The sequence below is a fragment of the Petaurus breviceps genome, unplaced genomic scaffold (assembly GCF_028583685.1).
Source record: "Petaurus breviceps papuanus isolate PSGF00001 unplaced genomic scaffold, PetGlider_PUasm1.0 101, whole genome shotgun sequence".
Taxonomy (NCBI): domain Eukaryota; kingdom Metazoa; phylum Chordata; class Mammalia; order Diprotodontia; family Petauridae; genus Petaurus; species Petaurus breviceps.
In genome coordinates this window covers 4,483,633-4,503,543 of record NW_027185575.1, presented here as the reverse complement: position 1 = coordinate 4,503,543, position 19,911 = coordinate 4,483,633, and the positions used below count along the sequence as shown (strand labels likewise).

At 40.2% G+C, this 19,911-nt stretch overlaps 1 protein-coding gene across 1 annotated transcript in view; it reads left to right on the top strand.

Annotated features, from left to right (window-relative positions):
- The window catches only part of LOC138158147 (transmembrane protein 132D-like), a 983,977-nt gene that overhangs the window by 821,943 nt on the left and 142,123 nt on the right, over positions 1-19,911 (top strand). The window contains exon 5 of the mRNA XM_069084195.1: positions 12,081-12,224. Coding sequence (XP_068940296.1) covers positions 12,081-12,224 — 144 coding nt within the window. The remainder of the gene's footprint in view (positions 1-12,080; positions 12,225-19,911) is intronic.

Below are 19,911 nucleotides of genomic sequence, written 5' to 3'. Positions count from 1 at the left end.
TAAATAGGAAGTAAATAAGGGAAGGAAGCATTAAGTGGGGGGGGGTTAGGAAAGATTTCCTGTAGAAAATGGAACTTTTAGATGAGACTTAAAAGAAGTCAGAGAAGACAGCAGAGAGTGATGAGGAGGTGGTGAATTCTAGGCATGGGAGATAGACAGCCAGAGACAACACCTGGAATCAAGAGATGGTGCATCTTGTTTGTGTGACAGCAAAAACGCTAGTGTCACTAGATCAGGGAGAACATGGCAGGGATCAAGGTGTAAAAATCCTGGAAAGACAGGAAGGGATGAGGTCATCAAGGTCTTTTCCTCACATGCTGCCAATGCCTGTGCATTGTGCCTTTGTAACACCTCTCAAATCTGCTCCCTTCTCTCCTCTGACTTGGCTGTAGATCCTCATTGTTCCCACCTGGACTATTGAAATAGCTGCTGGTGGGTCTTCCTCCATCCAGTCTCTCCCCACTCCAGTCTATCCTCCAATTCAGCCACCTAAGTTATTTTCTAAAAACTCAGGTCCAACCATGTCTCTCACACACACACATGCACACTCAATACAGCGGTTACTTATTGTCTCCAGAATCAAACAGAAAATCTTCTATTTGGCCTTCAAAGCCCTTCATAACTTGTCTCTTCCTACACGATTAATCAGTCAATCAAGAAGCATTTATCAAAGGTCTACCATGTCACAGTCACTGTGCCAAGCCTGAAGATATAAAAAGAGTCAAAATACAGTCCCTGCCCTCAAGGAACTTATGTTCTAATGAGGGAGACAACAAAGATACTGTAGTGCTTTGCCATTTCCTTCTCCAGCTCATTTACAGATGAGGAAACTGAGGCAAACAGGGTAAAGTGACTTTCCCAGGGTCACATACCTAGTAAGTGTCTGAGGAGGTCAGATTTGAACTAAGGAAGATGAGCTAGTTTGCCTGTATACACACACACACACGTATATATGTATAAATATATATATATATATATATATATATTCACATAGAGAGAGAGAGAGAGAACATATAAGGATGAGAATATGTGAATGAGTTGCAATTTGCAACCTTGGAGGGAGTGCCCAACATCACTGTGATCACAAATGGATCAGTATATCAAAGCTGTAATAAAATGGTGGTTCATTGGATATAAAGTACTAGGCCTGGAGTCAGAAAGACTCATCAGAAAGAACTCATCCTGAGTTCCAATTTGACTTGAGATACTTATTAGTTGTGTGACCCTGGGCAAGTCACTTACCCCTGTTTGCCTCAGTTTCCTCATCTGTAAAATGAACTGGAAAAGGAAATGGCAAGCCACTCCAGTTTCTTTGCTGAGAAATAATGTCACGAAGAGTCAGACTCTGTTAAAAAAAAAAACCTACTGGAAGTAATGTCACATTTTGATAATGCTCAAGTTTACAAAGTCCTTTCCTCCCCCAAACCCTGGGAAGTGTGCAGCAGAACAATTAAGAAATTAGTGGGATACTGGGAAAGTGTATCAGGAACTATAGAATGATGACAATTCGATTCATCTGGGGAGAAACAGGACATACATTTCAGGGGGTAAATCTAAATGGTGTGAATGTTAATGAGAAGTTTCCTTGTATCCCCACAGTTCCATGTCATGTACTCAGTCAGTCACCACCCCCTCCTCTGTTGGCACCTGTACAAACAGGCAGATCTGGATTCCTCAGGTGTCTGTAGGCTTTGGAAATACCGGCAGTCTGAAGTGATAGCTTTCTGAGATCAAAGACTCTTTTTATGTGCTTGCCCTGAGGGAAACTTTAGTCTTTCTTGCCATTGAACAGATCAGCAGAGGAGCGGAGCTCCAAGACCTAACTGCTTAAATTGGTTTAAATGCTACTTATATGTCCCTAGTGACAAGGAGAAATCTCCAGGTCTCTCTATTTACATAAAAATAATAATATGAGAGCAATTGAATCATGAGCACATTGATGAGAAGCAGTCTGGACTAGTGGATGGAGGGCTGGCCTTAGAGGCTGGCGGACATAGGTCAAGCCCTCCTTCAGAAAGAACTTAGCAATGAGACCCTGGGCAAGTCATTGTCATTAAATCTCTCAGTGCCCCAGGAGACTCTCAAAGAAATTTGTGTGTGTATATATATATATATATATGTGTGTGTGTGTGTGTGTGTGTGTGTGTGTGTGTTTATGTATATATTGTGTAAATATGTATATAGACATACACTTAATCTGTTGTTGTCCAGTCCTGTCCAGTTCTCCACTGGGGTTTTCTTGGCAGAGATACTGGAGTGGTTTTCCATTTCCTTCTCTGGATCACTTTACAGATGAGGAAACTGAGGCAAACAGGGTGAAGTGAGTTGCCCAGGGTCACACAGCCAGTAAGTGTCTGAGAAGGTCACATTTAATCTCAGGCAGATGAGTCTTCTTGTTTCCAGGCCTTTCGATCTATCCACTGCACCACCTAGATTATCTGTATATATATACACATATATGTGTATATGTACATGTATATATGTGTATATATAAATACGTGTGTGTATATCATGCATTTGTATATATACACACATATATGTGTATGCAGGTCTGTATCTGCTCTATATTTTATAGAGTTTCCTGAGGCATTGAGAGGTTAACTCACTTGCCTGAGAACACATAGCACAATATGGCAGAGGCCTGACAATGAACCCAGGCCTTCCTTAGTCCCTGCTCAGCTGTTTATCAATTATGCCACATTGACCTCTCACAGACAGATAGAGATGGACAGACATAGATGCATAGATATAGACACATGTATGTGTATACATGTACATGTATGTGCATGCATGCACAAATATGTTTGTGTGTACCTATGCCTATATAAATGTGTATAAACATATACGTGTGTGTGTGAGGCTCAAAGACAGACAAAGAAGGAGGGAGAGAAAGAAGGGCTAAGCCCAAATTAATCCTTAGCTGAAAGTGCTGGATTAAGAAATCTTGTCCCTGGAAAGATGAGTTATATAGTACTTAGAGCTGAAAGAGAGCATTTAGTCCATCGGGGATCACAGATATCATCTATTCCAGCTCCTTGTTTTACAGGTGTGGAAAATGAGAGACACATAGCTTAAGTCACTTGCCTAAGATCATTTGCATAAGTAGCAACCCAGGCCCTTTGATTCCAAAAACAGAGTCCTTTCCATTACACCACTTGGCTTTCTCATTTCCTTTATGTTCCTGGGTTTCCTCTTTGGGAGTGGGGAGGGGAAGGAGGGAGGAGACAGGGTGGGAATGGTTTGAGAATTGTGTGTGCAGAACTAAGATTCCATCAGTTGAAGGAACTTGTCATGCAAAAAATCTCTTCATTGTTAGAGGTGGCAAGGACCATCATACTTTTCTCTCTGTATCCCCAGCATCTACCCTAGTGCCTTAATCCCTGCATTAATAATGCCTTAATTTTAATTAACAAAATAAATGCTTGTTGGTTGATTGAATGATCCATAATTTATAATTTTTTAAACCAGAGTTCTTAACCTTTTCAGTATGATGAAACTTTGTTAATCTAGTAAAGTCTATGGACCCCTTCTCACAATAACATCATTTGATGAATTAAAAAAATTAGGATTATGAAAGAAACCAACTTTATTGAGAGGAAAAAAATTATGTTCATGGAGCCCAGTTTAAGAAAGTCATGTTGAACAGTTTCTTGGGACACAAAGGGGCAAAAGTGATTTAGATTTAGTTGCACAACTAATATGTGTCAGAGCCAGAATTTGAACCTGGATCTTCCCAGCTTCACAATTGGCCTTCTGTCTTCTGGGGTATATACTACCTTAGTGTTCTTTTTTGTTAATTCTACTCCCGGACATCTCCCAGGATTCCATTTGACAGTTAAACAAATTAAAGACAATCATCCTTAAAATGATATGTTAGAAGTTACTCTTGAGTTCTAGTGATATCTTATAATAAAATGTTAGGGACACATTCACCTTTCATGCCACTGGCCATGTGACCTGTTGCCTGTTTCACTAGGCTTCCTCTCTGTAAATTCTTACAAATGTCTAAGTAGGGACCCTCGGGCTAGCCTCTGGCCCCTTATTGGAAATGGCTGCCTTTGTGAATAAATCCCAAGTTAAAAACCAGCTTCAGTTGCCAGTAAAGTTTGATCTCCCCTTTCCCCAAATGGCCTTTGCTCACATTTTCCCTCACAGCGAAATAAATGATGTGAATCCGCTTATCTGCTTTGAAGTGGATTTGATGGGACTGCTCTCTGGTGATTGGCTCAGCTGTAACCCTCTTCCAAGCCTGGTCCCTGATCCCAAGTAATGATGTCTGTGTACCCCTATAGAGAAAAGTAATATTCAACTGGGGCTCAGTCATATCTGTGCGATGATACACTTATCCCTATGTTTAATAGGGCTGCCACAAATCGTATATTTCTAATACTTTAATTTTAAGGAGAGAAAGTAGCCAATGGAGAAAACAGTGATATGTATTTTTTCATTTCTTTTTTTCTCTTAGTTGAGCATCTAGGATTTCTGGATCATTTTGAAAAATTTGTACTAAAATTCTAAGTGAATTCATAGGCCACAATATCATGTTTTGTTTTGTTTTGTTTTTCAGTAATGGACTCTCATTCATGAGTATGTGTTTATGTGTGTTCATATATATTCATACACATATATACATATCTACACATATAAACACATGGAGAAGCTAGGTGGTGCCATAGTGCATAGAGGTGCTGGGTCTGGAGTCAGGAAGTCTCATTTTGAGTTCAAATCCAGCCTCAGACACTTACTAGCTGTGTGACCTTGGGCAAGTCAGTTTCTTCATCTGTAAAATGAGCTAGAGAAGAATTAGGTAATCTACAAGATCAGGACATGACTGAACAACAAGAGAGAGAAAGAGAGAGACAGAGGAAGACAGAGAGAGATACATCCACATACATATACACGCGCACATGCACATATATGTATTGCTTGATTGGTGTCCATTCCCAAAGACAACCAGAATGACATCACTATGTTAGAGTCAAGTTTCAGTGTGTCTGACTGTGGCTGATCAGACCAGGTCGGGCACAGTCTGTGTGAACATTTGGGGTGGATTCTTTAACTTTGCCCATCTGACGTTCCTTCATATCGCTCACGTTCCAGTCACTGGTCCACCAGCTGTTTCCCAAACTTGAGGTCATGGGATTATAGATTTAGAATTGGAAGGGAACCTTAGAGTGTATTGCTTCCAATTCTCTGATTTCAAAGATGAGGAAACTTCTGTACAGAGAGTATCATCTGAACTGCAGTTGGGAAGCTAAGTCTCCCTTCTGCTCTCCTGCTTCATGCCTGGAAATGCCATGTTGCCTCTGTGACACATTCCTTGAGTTCAGTCTCTTTATCTTCATATCCCTGATGTTTAGCACAGTTCCTGGCACATGATAGGTGCTTTAAAAATATTTACCTTTTAGGGGTATTCAGTAGTTTTGCTATTTTGGGGTGGAGGGTAGGGAAAAGATGGGAGAAAATTTGTAACTCAAAATCTTGTGGAAATAAATTTTGAAAAATAAAAATAAATAAATTTTCAAAAATATAAATATTTGTTTTTTTATTTTCTATTTGCAGATAATCTTTTGCTCTCTCTTCTTTATAGACCAGAGGTGGGGAACTTACAGCCTTGAGGCCACATGTGGCCGTTTAGGTCCTGCCTATATGTGTGTCCACATTTGCTCACATATTGTACGTAACTTGTGTTCATATGATTATATAATATATAACTACATATATACATGTCATACAGATGTGTATGTATATTGATACATGTGTGCAGAATCACAGAACTTGAGTCTATTTAAACTAGAGGGTTTATATATGTATATAAATTTATAAGCATGTTTACATATATACACACATATACACATATAGATAGCTGTATATATAAACACATGTATAGATGTCCACATATAATATAAATAAATGCATAGATAGCTATGTATATGTACAGATGTGTAGTTGTGTGTATATGTGTATTTATGTATCTCTATATACACTGAGTCACAGAATTCAAATGTTTGTGTACATCTATAAACGGATAGGCATATCTATAAATATATAACTATATATAGACATGTGTACATTTATAAATATGTTATGATATGCTTATACACATATGTACATACATATGTGTATATGCAAACACACATGAATATGTCAATTTATATATACATATCCCCCCAGGGTCACACAGCTAGTGTATGTGTATGTATGTATGTATGTATGTGATATGTGTGTATGTATACCTGTAAAATCAATATCAGGGTATTGTTATGGGGAGGTTCTAAACAGCTCAGAAATCAAGAAAGATTTCACATAAAAGGGAATGTATGAGCTAATCAGAAGAAAACAGAGCATTCTAAGGGATAGAGATGAATAGGGAGTGCATTCCAAGCATGAGGCATAGCTGGGGAAAGGCACCTAGACAGAACATGAATGTCCTGAATGAGGAACAGCAGGAAGGCCAGTTAGACTTAGACAGTATGGTACAATAAGAGGAATGATGTGTGATAAGGCTGGAAAAGTGGATTACAGCCAGATTGTGAAGGGGTATTTGTGTGTGTGTGTGTGTGTGTGTGCTTGTGTGTTTGGGGCTTTAAATGCCAAACAGAAGAGTTCATAGATTGTTGACGTCAAAGGCATCATTGGATCATAATGAGGCAGGGAGTGAGTGCTCAGACCCTTGCTTTAGGAACACAATTTTGGCAGCTGCAGAGAAGACAAGAAAGATGAGAGTGGAGAAAAGGCCACTGAAATTACCAAGGAACAGATCAGACCTTGGAGAGTGCAGTTTCAGTGGAATGGTGACGTCTGACATCTGATTTCAAAGGGGTTGAAAAGCAAGTGAATGAGAAAGCAAGGAAATAAAAGCCACAAAGTATAGCAACTTTATCTGGGTAAAAGCAACAATACCTTTGAAGGGAAGGAGACACTCTGAATCCCTGAGCCTTTGCAATGTTAGGGACCCTGGAGGAGGCAAAAGGCAGAACAATAAAATCTGAAAACTTCCTTCCCAATCCACGACCAGATCTCACTTGACAGAATGAAAAATTCTGTTCCAAGCATAAGAATACCCCTGGCCCAGATGGGCATTCCACTGCCAGTCAGTATTCCTCCTCAGTCCCCTTCTTCTTCATGTTCCCGGAACCTCCAAATATTTAAAGGGCACTCTTGACTTTTTATTCTGGGAGCTGAGAAATTCTTCCCTTTTCTGTCCATCAAGAAATGCCTGTTGTGTGATGAGGCCAGGTTGCTGCTCCTTCATTGGTTTCTTTTACCGGCATACCTTTGTGGGTTCTCTTGCAGACCACAATAAAGGCAATATTGCAATAAAGTGACCTGTGTGAGTTTCTTTCTTTTTTTTTTTGTTATTTCGCAGTGTATATAAAAGTTATGCATACACTACACAGTAGTCTATTAAGTGTATGCTAATAATGTCTCTAAAATACAATGTACATATCTTAGTGAAAAAATATTTTATGGCTAAAAAATACTAACCATCATTTGAGCCTTTAACAAGGTGTAATGTCATGCCAAGGAAAGGCAACTTCCCAAGGTTCAGAATACCAGCATAGGTGCTCTCCATTTCATTCAGTGTCAAATTAAGAACAGAGGGAATCAAAATATGACATCATTCAAAATACAGCATTTACTAAGTGTGATTAAATAATCTCCAAGGACTACCCCACCCCAGGACCTTACATTCATCCAATCAATTACAAAGTCCCTGGTCTAAATACTTCTCCACCCCTAGGCTGTACCTTCATTTAGTCCATCACAAAGCCCCTCTTCTCAAATGGAGATTAGTTTCCAAACATAAGTAAAGTACATTCATTTGTTCAACCATAGAACACAAAAAGGTCAAAAGTTCCCCACCCCTGGATCACAATTGAATCTACCCCAGAGTTACATCAAGTTTAAGCACAGCACTTAATACCCAAATGGAGGTCTTTTCTTCATCTTGACACGAGGCAAGTTCTCAGCAATCTTAGTTCCTGGGGAGACAAGGCTTAGCAAGGCCACAAGATACATTGCCAGTCTCTTCATTAATTCATCCTCTGTCTGCAGAACAGTCCTAGAACCCCTGAAAACATTAGCAAAACCCTCTCCCAGGATTTCTGTAAACATACAACAAGAAAATCCTTCTTCAGGGCTTCTGAACCAACAGAAAGGTTCCCAGACCCCTGCAACAACAGCACTGTCCTTCACCAGTGGACAGTATTCACTCTCTGTCTGCAGGACAGTCTCAGGAGCTCTTAGCCAACAGCCAGGTTCCAGGACTTCTTCAACAGGACTGTCTTTCACCAGTGGACAAATCTGGCAAAACAACATCAAAACAGACAGACAAAGTACCAGCAAAACAGCCATGTCTCCTCAGTCCTTGGCAGCTACAGGGACAGGTCTCAAAAGTCCAGGGCGATTCAAAGTAGCCCCCAGCAATCCTCTCAGTCTCTCTCTGCCTCCACGAGGGTGCTGCTTCCAAAAAGTTCTTCTGCCTCTCTCTTGTGTCTCTCCAAATCTACATCACCAGCTCCTCCCAGTTCATGTCTCTCTTTTCAAGTCAACAAGTCCATCCCACAGGTGGGATTAACAAGCTCTGGGTTTTAACACAATCAATTTAAAAACCAAGCCAATACAGGGGGATCTTTATATTCCATTACTATCACACAAGGCTTTTTTTTTTGGTGGAGTGTTTTGCCTTGATGTTGATGGCAGCTGCCTGATCAAGGTGGTGGTTGCTGGAGGTTGGGGAGGCTGTGGCAATTTCCTAAAGTAAGTCAGCAATGAAGTTTGCCATATGGATTGACTCTGACTCTTCTTTTCATTTGAACACTTGGAGGCCATTGTAGGGTTATTTATTGACTTAATTTCAATCTTATTGTGTCTTAGGGAATAGGAGGAGAGGGAGAGAGATGGGGGAATGACCCATTGCTGGAGCAGCCAGAACATGCAATTTTATCAATTAAGTTTGTTGTCTTATATGGTTGTGGATTGTGGCACACCCCAATTACAATATTAATATCAAAGATCCCTGATCACAGATCACATATAATGATCATGAAAAAGTTTGACATATTGCAAGAATGACCAAAATGTGACATAGAGACACAATGTAAGCATAGCAGTTAGAAAAATGGCACTGATTGACTTCCAAGATGTAGAGTTGCCACACACCTTCAATTTGTAAAACAAAACAAAACAACGAAACACACAATATCTATGGAGTACAATGAAAGGAGAATATGCCTGTATTTGTAAGTGACTTAGGGATTTAGGATTGGGGCTGGAATCTTTCTGTTCAATTGTGTGACAAGCTCTTTCTGATCCCTGCCCTTTGGATAAGGGAGAGTCATGTCTCTCCTTGCCCTGCCCAAAGGCAACTGTTTCTTTCTTACACTTTGTTTCTTTTCCCCAAACTCAAGTGAGGTCAGGCTCAGAACCCAGAGCAGGAACCATTTACTAAAGAGGAGGTGAATAACTGGTGGGGACCCAGGAGGCCTTTGGAATCTCTGTGAACTCAAAAAAAAAAGACTTTTCAAAAGCTTATTCATAGCTTATTTGTTATTCCAGTAGAGGAAAAGAAGAAAATCTTGAGCTTACATGGAAGATGGCACCATGTTTCCACAAGAGATTTTTCCTTGCTCTAGGGCTACAGAAACAACTGAATGAACTGGCAAATGTTTGGACTGGCACTACTGCTGGGATATTTAATAACAGCTTGAATTTATGTTGTGCATTAAGTTTTAAAAAGTTCCTTCACAGTTTATTCTCCTCATAGTCCTGTGAGGTAAAAGTGATTATTATATATTTTTAGAGATGGGGAAGCCAAGGCTCATAGAGGTTAATGACACTAGTAAGTGTCTGAGGAGGGATTTAAACCCAGGGGCAGTGTTGTACAATGGACTTCTCTGACTCCTCTAGGTTCTGCGTTCAAATCCATTTCTTATGCTTATTCTATATGTGACCTTGGGCAAGTCACTTAACCTCCATAGGCCTGATTTTCCTCATGTGTAATTTGAGAAGGGTTTACTAGATGACCTTAAAGGTGCTTTCCAGCTTTAGATGTATGAATCTTTGAGTGATAGGATTTGAGTTCAAATCCATCCTCTGATGTGTGAGTCATTAACCCCCCTGAGACTCAGGATTCATTAAGTGTAAAATGAAAGGGTTGGAATAGATGGCCTCTCAAGTTGCTTCCTGCTCAAGAGTATGATCCAAAAATTTCCAAGTCCAGCACTATCCATTACCCTGCCTTCTGAGCATAAGGATAGTAAACAAATGGGAAAGTTGCTGTTGTATTCTTGGATAGACCAGTCATATAATTATTGATAACAATCAGGGGAGTGAGTGCTAGGGGAAGGATGGAGCCATCCATGCTGGGTCTCATATTCTCTCCTTGTAAGTCACCATTATCAGAATGGGGATGGCCATGGTGTCACTCTTGGTCTATGTTTAGGGATCACCCTAACCCCCAGTCCCCACACAGTATTAATCAGATCTAGAAAAGTTAATGAAAGCTATGTTCAAATCCAACCCAGCACTGTTCATCTGAACTGTAATGGTGAAAATTATTCATTCCATTGTGTTAGCTGTCTCCCATTCCTGCAATGTTCTCCCTAGTCCTCCATGCCTCTGGCTTCCCTGATTCCCTTCAGGTGCCAGCTCAAGACTCAGATCAACTCAAAGAAGGAAGAGGCAGAAGGGCCCACCTTCTGTAAGATATTGTTCTTGATTCTGGTCCTCTCCCCTAATGCTTTTTTTTAGATTGGCTTCCATTTATACATATATCATCATATCATATCATATCATATCATATCATATCATATCATATCATACCATATCACATCATATCAGATCACATATCATATATATAATGATGTGGCACGATATATTCTGTGATATAATAGATAATCTATCATATGTAATATAATGTGTACAACCTATCGTGTCATATATGTAATATCACATATACACATGTATCTGTATAGATTTATATATACAGACATACATGTCATGTGCAGTTATATATGTATTTGCATGTTGACTTATTTGTGAAAATGTGAGCTACTTGAGGGCCATAGTTTTACCTGTCTTTGTATCTCCAGCACTTAGCAAAGTATCTGGCACATAGTAGTTGCTTAATGAATATTTGTTGACTTGCTATCTCTAGAGAAGAGTACCCATGATTTTTCATCAGATATTCATTCATTTCATTTGGTTTGTTGTGGGGTATATGGGGGGGGGTCCTGACTTTTGGTTTTATCCATATTTGGCATTCCTCTTGCGAAAATCTCCTGGAGGAATTCTGATCAGCACCAGCTCTACAATTTAGAGCCTTAGAGCATTGCTTGGGGCAGTGAACATTTCAATGATCTAAATGATATGATCAAATAGTTAACTTGGGTCAGAAACTGGATTCAAACCCAGGTCTGGGTTGGTTCTCTATTATGTAGTTAACTGTTCTAGCTACTATTATTAGAGTAGAAAGATGGTCCCTGCCATGGGACCCTACTCTAGCATGGAAAGGAGGGCTGGAGTCCAAGTTCCAGAAGAAGAAATAGACCTGGTCCCACTTTCACAATCTGGTTTGGGTGATTGATTACAGCCAATTCACCATAACCCCTCCTTCATTCAGATATATGAGAGGATCCGGCATCAATAAGATTAGTGCCTATGCAGATTTTTCAGGGGAGAGGACATTTCTCATGGCCCAGAAACAATATGAGCTTTGTAGACTACTTCATATATTGCTGCCTATGCAGAAATACCTTCCCTTGCCTTGGCTCTGTCCATGGTCTTGTATTATGTTGAACTAATCTAGGGCCATTCTTTTCTTTGCTCCCTTGTGTGGACACTTTTCTTCTATAGTGTTCTTGGAGTTCCTTATTGGGAATTTGAGTAATTACAGCTAAAAATGTCTGTACCTGTCACATTAACCCCCTCTGCTGAGACAGTGCCAGGCTTTCCAGGAACTAATGCAAATTAGATTCCATTTGCAGGGAGGAACAAGAAGAGGGAATTAGTACATTTCAGGGGAAAGGTCATTCAGAGAAGGAATGTAAAACCCAGGGCTCTGTTTCATCTTCCAGGAATCAGAAATCTTGAACACCGCCATTCTCACTGGGAAGACAGTTGCCGTGCCTGTAAAGGTGGTCTCTGTGGAGGAAGATGGCACCGTGACAGATCTTCTGGAATCTGTGGAGTGTAGATCATCAGATGAAGATGTAATTAAGGTAGGTTGATATTTCTCTGGTCCCTGTAGAAAACAACAGTCATGTCAACATCTTTGTTCATTGACCGGATAGACCTTTAGCTCCCATAGGGTTCATTTCCTACAATTTTGATTATACTGCCATTAAAATGATTCAGGCATTGACTATTAGGCACTAAAAAAAAAATAGAACTAAAAGAAGGGGGAAGAAACTTCTGTTGTTGGTGTATTACTTCTATTTGAATGTCTTATGTCTCTTTGCTCTTAAAAAAATACTTTACAATAATCTTCACTTTCTAGTTTAATACCGAAAATTTTACTTTTCTGACTTGGTTGTTTCAGGAGCCATTGTATAGTACATATAAAATCTAGGGGTCTTTGCCCAAACTCCTGCTCACACTGGTATATTGAGTGCCTAGAAGTTGGGTACTTGGCCCCTCAAAGTCCCAAATCCTCTTGACTTCTGAAGTTCCTAAAGTTCCCCTCTGGTCAAGAGTGAGGAAGAATGAGGTGCTCTTCTTTCCCACAAATGGTTCCTTCTCAGGGGTTTGAATAAAATGCTCTCTCAGCTTGACATTCTATTGAATCCCCAAGTACTTTAATTCTCTTAATTCTAGTGCCTTCCCTATGAAATTGTTTTTCTAGTTACCTTACCTATAGTTTGTTTTGTTTATATTTATTTGTGCATTGTATTCCCCATTAGATTGTAAACCCCTTGAGGGCAAGAACTGCCTTTTGCCTCTTTTTGTATTCTCTGCACTTAGTAAGGTGCCTGGCACATAGTAGGCATTTAATAAATGTTTATTGATTGGTTGGTTGAATTATGACTAGTTCCCTGACTTTATACAGGCCAGGGGGTATGGTTCGGTCTCTCAGCCCATCCAAACACTTTCTCTCACAACTAAGGAAGTTTCAAGTTCTTGTTCTCACCTAGTGAACAGTTGAGATGTACTTAACTTGGAAATGTATCCTTATACTCACAGAAACAAAAATGGTACCCACAGCATTAACACCCCCACCATGTGATTCTACTGGTTTACCAGAGGTAAGGGTAGAGCCATTTTGAGTCATTGGTATGAGATGGCAGTGGAGAAAGTTAATGAAATCTTAGGCTTCATTAAGAAAACACAGAATCCAGGAATAAGGCAGTGACTGGCGTATTGCAGTCCACCTTCTGTGTTCAGTTCTGAGCATGACATTTCAGGACAAACAATGACTAGCTGGAGAGTAACCAAAGGAGGCAGACCATTATGGTGAAGGGCCTCAAGTTCATGTCACATAAGGATTGGTTGAATGCCATAAGGGCAGTTAACCTAAAGAAAACTTAGGAGGTAGTTATCTTTAAAAATGCAAATGATGAAAAAGGATTAGACTTGCTCTATTTGAGTCTTTCCTCCCCTCCTCTTTCTTTCTATTCTTCTTTCCTTTTTTCATTCCTTCCTTTTCCTTCCTTCTTTCCTTCCTTTTCCTTCTTTCCTTCCTCCTCCCTCCTTCCCCACTCCTTTCTTTCAATCTTTCCTTCCTTCCTTTCTTCCTTCTCTTCCCTTCTTCCTTCTCTTCCTCCCTTCCTTTGTTCCTTCATTCCCTCCTTTTTTCCTCCTTCCTTCTTATTATCCTAAAACATAATGGGATATCTTGGAATAGATGATGTTCCTCCTCATTGGAGGACCATAGGAAAACTCTTGAATGACTAATTTTGGAAATGTAAAAGTAATTCTTAGTCAGGTATAGGTTGGAGTGGATGACTTCTAAACTCCCTTCAACTCTGAGATTCTATTCAGATCCCTGTAAAATTGATTCAGAGTATAATTGCAATGACTGCTATTACTTTTCTGTAACATGATTTTTAAGCCTCAAAGTATTCTCTAAAGATCAGGATCATGGAAGCTTCTTACACAGTTAGCATTGAAGCAGTGACTGGAAGGTTGGCTTTGGGTTAGTAAGCCCTGGATTCTCGTGTACCTTACTGTGTGTCCCCCAATGAGTTATCTAACCTCTCAGAATCTTCACTTGCTCCTTGTAAAAGAAGTCATAATAAATGTCCTTTCCTGCTCCACGTCTCTGAGGCTCAGATCCCTTCAGCCTCTCAGGAATCAGGCAAGCTGCCTCTACAATCTCAAGCTGCAGATGAGTTGCTATTTGGCAATGGCTGAGACAGTTTCCACATAAAAGAAATCACAAGTCCAAGACCCCTTCCCCCTACCCCCAAAAAAGAACAGTTATTTACAGCTCTGCTTTACAATTCATGGCAACTTAATAAAGGAAGAATCTTTTTTCCCCATGTTTTACCAACCCACAGAATTCTATGTAAGTCAATGATGCCAACTGAGGACCAGCTCCAGTCCTTCATAAAAAATGCATTTATTCTTCCTTCCAGCCTCTTCTTTCTCATTTGGGATCAAGTGCAAAAATAGCCCAAAATAAAGCAATGCTTGGAATAAATTAAGAGACAGCCCTTTGACTTTCCTTCATCAAGAGACTATATAATAAACTTTATGCAGCTGGAGGTCAATGGACTGGTGAAGGGAGCACCACCCTCTCTGAAGGACCAAATGTGGTGGTAAATCTGGCCCAGTGTCAACATCTGAAAAAGGTTTCTAACAAGTGCTTTATGTTTGCAAGACAAGCCCTGGAAAATGAGATCCTGTTTCTTTTCTGTTCTTCCCTCAGGTCTTTTTCCAACTCCAAAATTGGGTGATTCTAATTCCAAGGCTGAGGAGTACAGTTGCCATGCCCACACTGTGTCCTTGTTTAACTGAGAGTCAGCAGGGACCAGGGGAAAAAAATTGCTGGATGGGGTGTCAAGGGACTATAATCTATGGTCTCATGGTGTGATACAAAAAAGCAATAAACTTAGAGGCATGAGTTCAAATCCTAGCACTTCTACTTACAATCCAATCCAAGCAACTACCATATGCTAGACACTATGCTAAGCACTGGAGATCTAATTCATATAAAGACAGTCCCTGCCCTTGGGGAGTTTACAATTTTAATGGGAAAAAAAAAAACACAAAAGGAGTCAGGAAAGTGGTGGTGTGGGGGATGAAATAACTGGCTTCGGGTATCTCAAGGGATGTTAGATGGAAGAGGGATTAGCCTTACTCTGCTTGGCCCAAGAGACAGAAGCAGGAGCAATGGGTATAAGCTGCAGAGAGGCAGACTTAGGTTTGACCCGCTTTTTTGAGAGGTGATAGGTTTCCCCTTCTTGGAGGTCTTGAAGCAGAAAACAGACTAACTCCTTTCTGGGTATGTTCTGATGGGGATTCATTTCATGTAGGGGTTAGACTAGGTAGCCCCTGAGATTGCTTGCAACTCTTAAATTTGGTGATTCTCTAATGGTAATATAAACAGAGAAAAGAGATTATTTTAGTTGCTCAGATTGTAGTCATATTGCCTGGGAAGTGCCAACTGGCTTCAGAGAAAAAGGCCTTACATATCCAACCTTATTTCATGGAAAACAGGTGTCACCACTAGCTATCTTTAGGTCATAGCAACTATATTATGAACTCAAGTAATTCAAGAATCTGGGATTTCTTTGGTGTGGGAACTCCCCTGCTAGCAGTTGCAGCCTCTCCACAACTTTGAGAACTGTTATGTAGCTGAAAAATTCCTCACACTGTAGGCAACCTGGTGCTGAGCCTCTGGATTCAGCAAAGCTGGTCCTTAGACAAAGGCAGTAATAGTAATCATAAAATAATAATCATTTTCCTGTAGTACTTTAATGTCTACAAGGAATTTCCCGTTTGTTATTCCCTTATATTAGCCACATTTTACAGTTGAGGAAATTGAAGCAGATAGCCTAACAGACTTGTCCAGGTTAACATATCTAGGAAGCATCTGAGGCTGGTCTTCTTGATTTCAAGTCTAGCATTCTATCCACTAAACTACCTTGTTACCAATAGCTAACCTTTATATAGTACTTCAAGGTTTGCAAAGTGCCTTACAAATATTATCTCATTTTCTTCTCACCACAGCCTTAGGAGGTGGGTGCTATTATTATCCCCTTTTTACAGTTGACTAAATTGAGAAATATGGAAGCAAAGTGATTTGCCAAGGGTCGCACAGCTAGGGAGTATCTGAGACCATATTTGAACTCATGTCTTTCTACTCCAGCTCCAGGCCTCTGCCCCTTGTGGATCTAGAAATAATAGGCATGCAATTTTTCTCTGGATCTATACACTTTTTTCCTTTGAGTCTTTGCTTATAGATGTTTTCTTGTCATTGTCCTTGTCTAAGTTTGTGTCTTGATCTTCCCTGCCACCATGGTAGCTTTTTATGGTCAGGTTATTTTGTTGCTGTTGGTGTTTCCTTATTTTCCCAGCTCATTTCTTGAATTTGGGTTTTATGTTAGAGGTGGTTTCTGCTCAACCCTGGGACAAGGGGAGTCACTAAGCTAAGTTTCAGACTTTTATGTCCTGCTGCTTTCATATTTAGGTCTGTGGGTGTAGCAGCAAGCACTCCAAGCATCCTCAGGGTTTGCTGCCAACACAGGTTCTTGGATCTGCTTTGATAAAGGAAAGCAACTCAAAATGGGTTAACAAGCCTACTTTAATCAGTCAAACATATATTGTTTACCTCGTTCAGGGGAAAAAGGTCAGCACCCTGAACTTCAAAGTATACAGGCAGAATTATCAAGACAGAAACAGATCAAGTAGACAGCTTTCCAAACTGTCCAACCATTACATCCATACCAAATCAACATCTGGGTTTCAACTTCTGGGTTTTTCAAAGCTGGGGGGCTCTGGACAACGGCTTCCCAGAATCCATATCAAATCACAGAACACTTCTCAAAGTGAGCCCCAAAACAAAGCTACACATCAGGGCTCATGTAGCCTTCTCCTGGCTCAGAGAATGTAACAACCTTATTGACCCACTGGCCAATCAAGAAGTATCTACTGAAAAACAAGCCTCCCATCCCAGGCTCCAGGTGCACTTTAGCCTAGGGGCAAGGAAGATCTTAAAAATTTACATTCCCATTACAGTGGGCCTATAGATTTTCAGAGTTTCCAAACTGGTATGATCTTGGGTTTGGTCTGGTCATTGCCCTCCTTGTCCTTACCAAAGCCGGTCCCTGCTTCTTTGTAACAGTAAGCAACTTCTCCAGCCTGAAACTGTAACCTGGAACTGGGTACTGAGCTATGGAGATGCCAAATGGTGCCCAATCCTATTCCCAGTGCTGGTATAGGAGTCTAATTAAAATATCTTTCTGACTAGATGTTCAGTCTTCCTGCCAACCCTGGGCATTATGCTACTGCCCTAATTGTTGCACTTTCAAGGTTCACAGTCAGTGATGAGCCATCTCTCACCCCATTGACCACAGACCTTTCTTTCTGTCCTTCTAAGCTACCTTGGACTGGAAAAAAAAAAACGACCTACTGTGACTTTTTGTTGGCTATCCCACTCATAATTTGCTTTAATTTGCTTTTTCAAAGCTATATAGAGAGAGAGCTCAGCAAAATTGCTGACTTCCTTTGCCATCTTGGTTCCATCCTCTACCTCATCACCCTGCAACTATGCTCAAAGCCTTTCTACCTTGGTAGGATCTGGCAGAGCCTACGCTCTACTGAGAAGAAAAGCTTCTTGGAGAAGACCTTGGAGAAACTAGAGTTGCCTCCATATTATGATGACATATCATCATCATAATAAATAACATATAGTATAGATAGTATGTTAAAAGTTTTCAACATAATTGACATACATTATCTTACAGTGGTGCTGTAATGTAGAACCCTCCATTTTACAGATGGGAAAATTGAGGCACACAAGGGTTAAATTACTTGCCCATGCTTACATAATAAATACCAGAGATGGGATTTGACCTTGTCTTCCTGACTTCAAGCCTATCACTCTAGCAATGATGACACTACCTCTTAATCAAAGAAAGACTTTCATGGAAGAAACATGTTACATGACGGGCGAAAGCATTGAATGTTGAAGCATTAAGGTATTCAATTATAGTTCAATTCAACAAATATTTATTAAGTACCTACTATGTATAAGATGTAGATAGTCTGAAGAGAGATAAAAAAAGGAAAAATGGAAGGGAGTAAAGAAGGAAGCAAAGAAGGAAGGAAGGAAGGAAGGAAGGAAGGAAGGAAGGAAGGAAGGAAGGAAGGAAGGAAGGAAGGAAGGAAGGAAGGAAGGAAGGAAGGAAGGAAAAAGAGTGAAAAGAGAAGGAAGAAAGAGAAATGGTCCTTGCCCTCAAGAAGTTTATATTCTATTGGGAATTGTTGGGAATTAGGGGGAGGAGGTATGAGGGAATGAGGAATATAACATGTAATATAAAATAATTGAAGTAATATAAAGTAATTGAAAAGGAGACAGAGCAGTAAAAACTGGAGAGAGGAGTGTGCTTTGTGGGAAACAAAAGTTCTACAGTTGATTGACTGAACACTTTGCAAAGGCATAAAGGAAAGAGATGGAAGGTCAAATACAGAGAACAATTAGCAACTAGTCTTACTGGAATGGAGAGCTCAGGAAGGGAAGTTCCTCAAACTCAGCATTCAACTCCTATCTCTGGGTCTTTGCACAGTTTGTCCCCCGTGGCTGAAATGCCCTCCCTCTTCAGAATACCTTAGCTCTTAGAATACCTAGCTTTCTTAAAGACCCAACACGGGTGCTAATTCATATCAGAGGATTTTCCTAACACCTTCACTTATTAGTACTCCCTGGTGCTTCAAGTTATCATGGTCATGGATATACCTGTCTGTTTCCATGCTGTACTCCCCAGAAGATATTAAACTCCATGAGGGTGCAGGCTATTTTCTATATCCTCTTTGGGTCCCCAGCACATAGTATAGTGATTTACTCAAAGCAAGCATTCAGAAAACGGTCATTGGATGATATTGTTAAAGTAATTTGGTATAAGACCTCAAAGGTGGGCAGTGGGATTGAGACAAATTGTGAAGGGCTTAAAATGTTAGACTGAGGAGGTTGTATTTAAGCCTAATGGCAATGGGTATCCATTGAAGGCTTTTGATTAGCAGAGTGACACCTTCTAAGCTATGTTTTAGGAATATCAGTTTCACATCTGCATGGAGGATGGGTTGGAAAAGTGAAAGACTGAAAGTAGGAAAATGAATTGGGAAGCTACTACATTAATCCAAGAAAAAGCTATTGTGGTGTAAGGTGAATACCTCATGTGGTTTTTTTAAAAAACTCCATACAGGTTCCAAGGCAGTGAAAGGGTATGCTGTGTATTATATGCAGAAGGCCTATAATTGGCAAACGCTATGATATTTTTCCTTTAAGCCCAAGGCTAAGATGTTAGTATTTTGCATGAGAATTCAGGGGCAAGGCTTCCATTGGCACTAATATGAGTCACACAGCTACAGTCCTGTACATTGCATTGAAAATGTATCTAAGTGTCTAATGTACCTGCTGTGACTCAGAACTCACTTTATATCAGGAAAACTCATTAATGAAGATAGAGGTGGATAATTAGTACCCAGCCTGGAGCTTGTTCTTGTTATGATACTCTCTGGTCTCTGATAATATGGAGTTGAAATTAAGGGAAAAGAATTCCAAAAATGTACCAGTACAGCATTGGGCTAAAGGTTAGGCTTGGGGCCAGACTCAGAGTACTGGAACTGGAATCAGAGATCTTGACTTCTAATCCTAACTCTTTCACTCACTACTTCTGAGACCTTCGGGGACTTACTTAGGCAGCTAGATGGCACAACATTGGACCAGGAGTCAAGAATACTTGA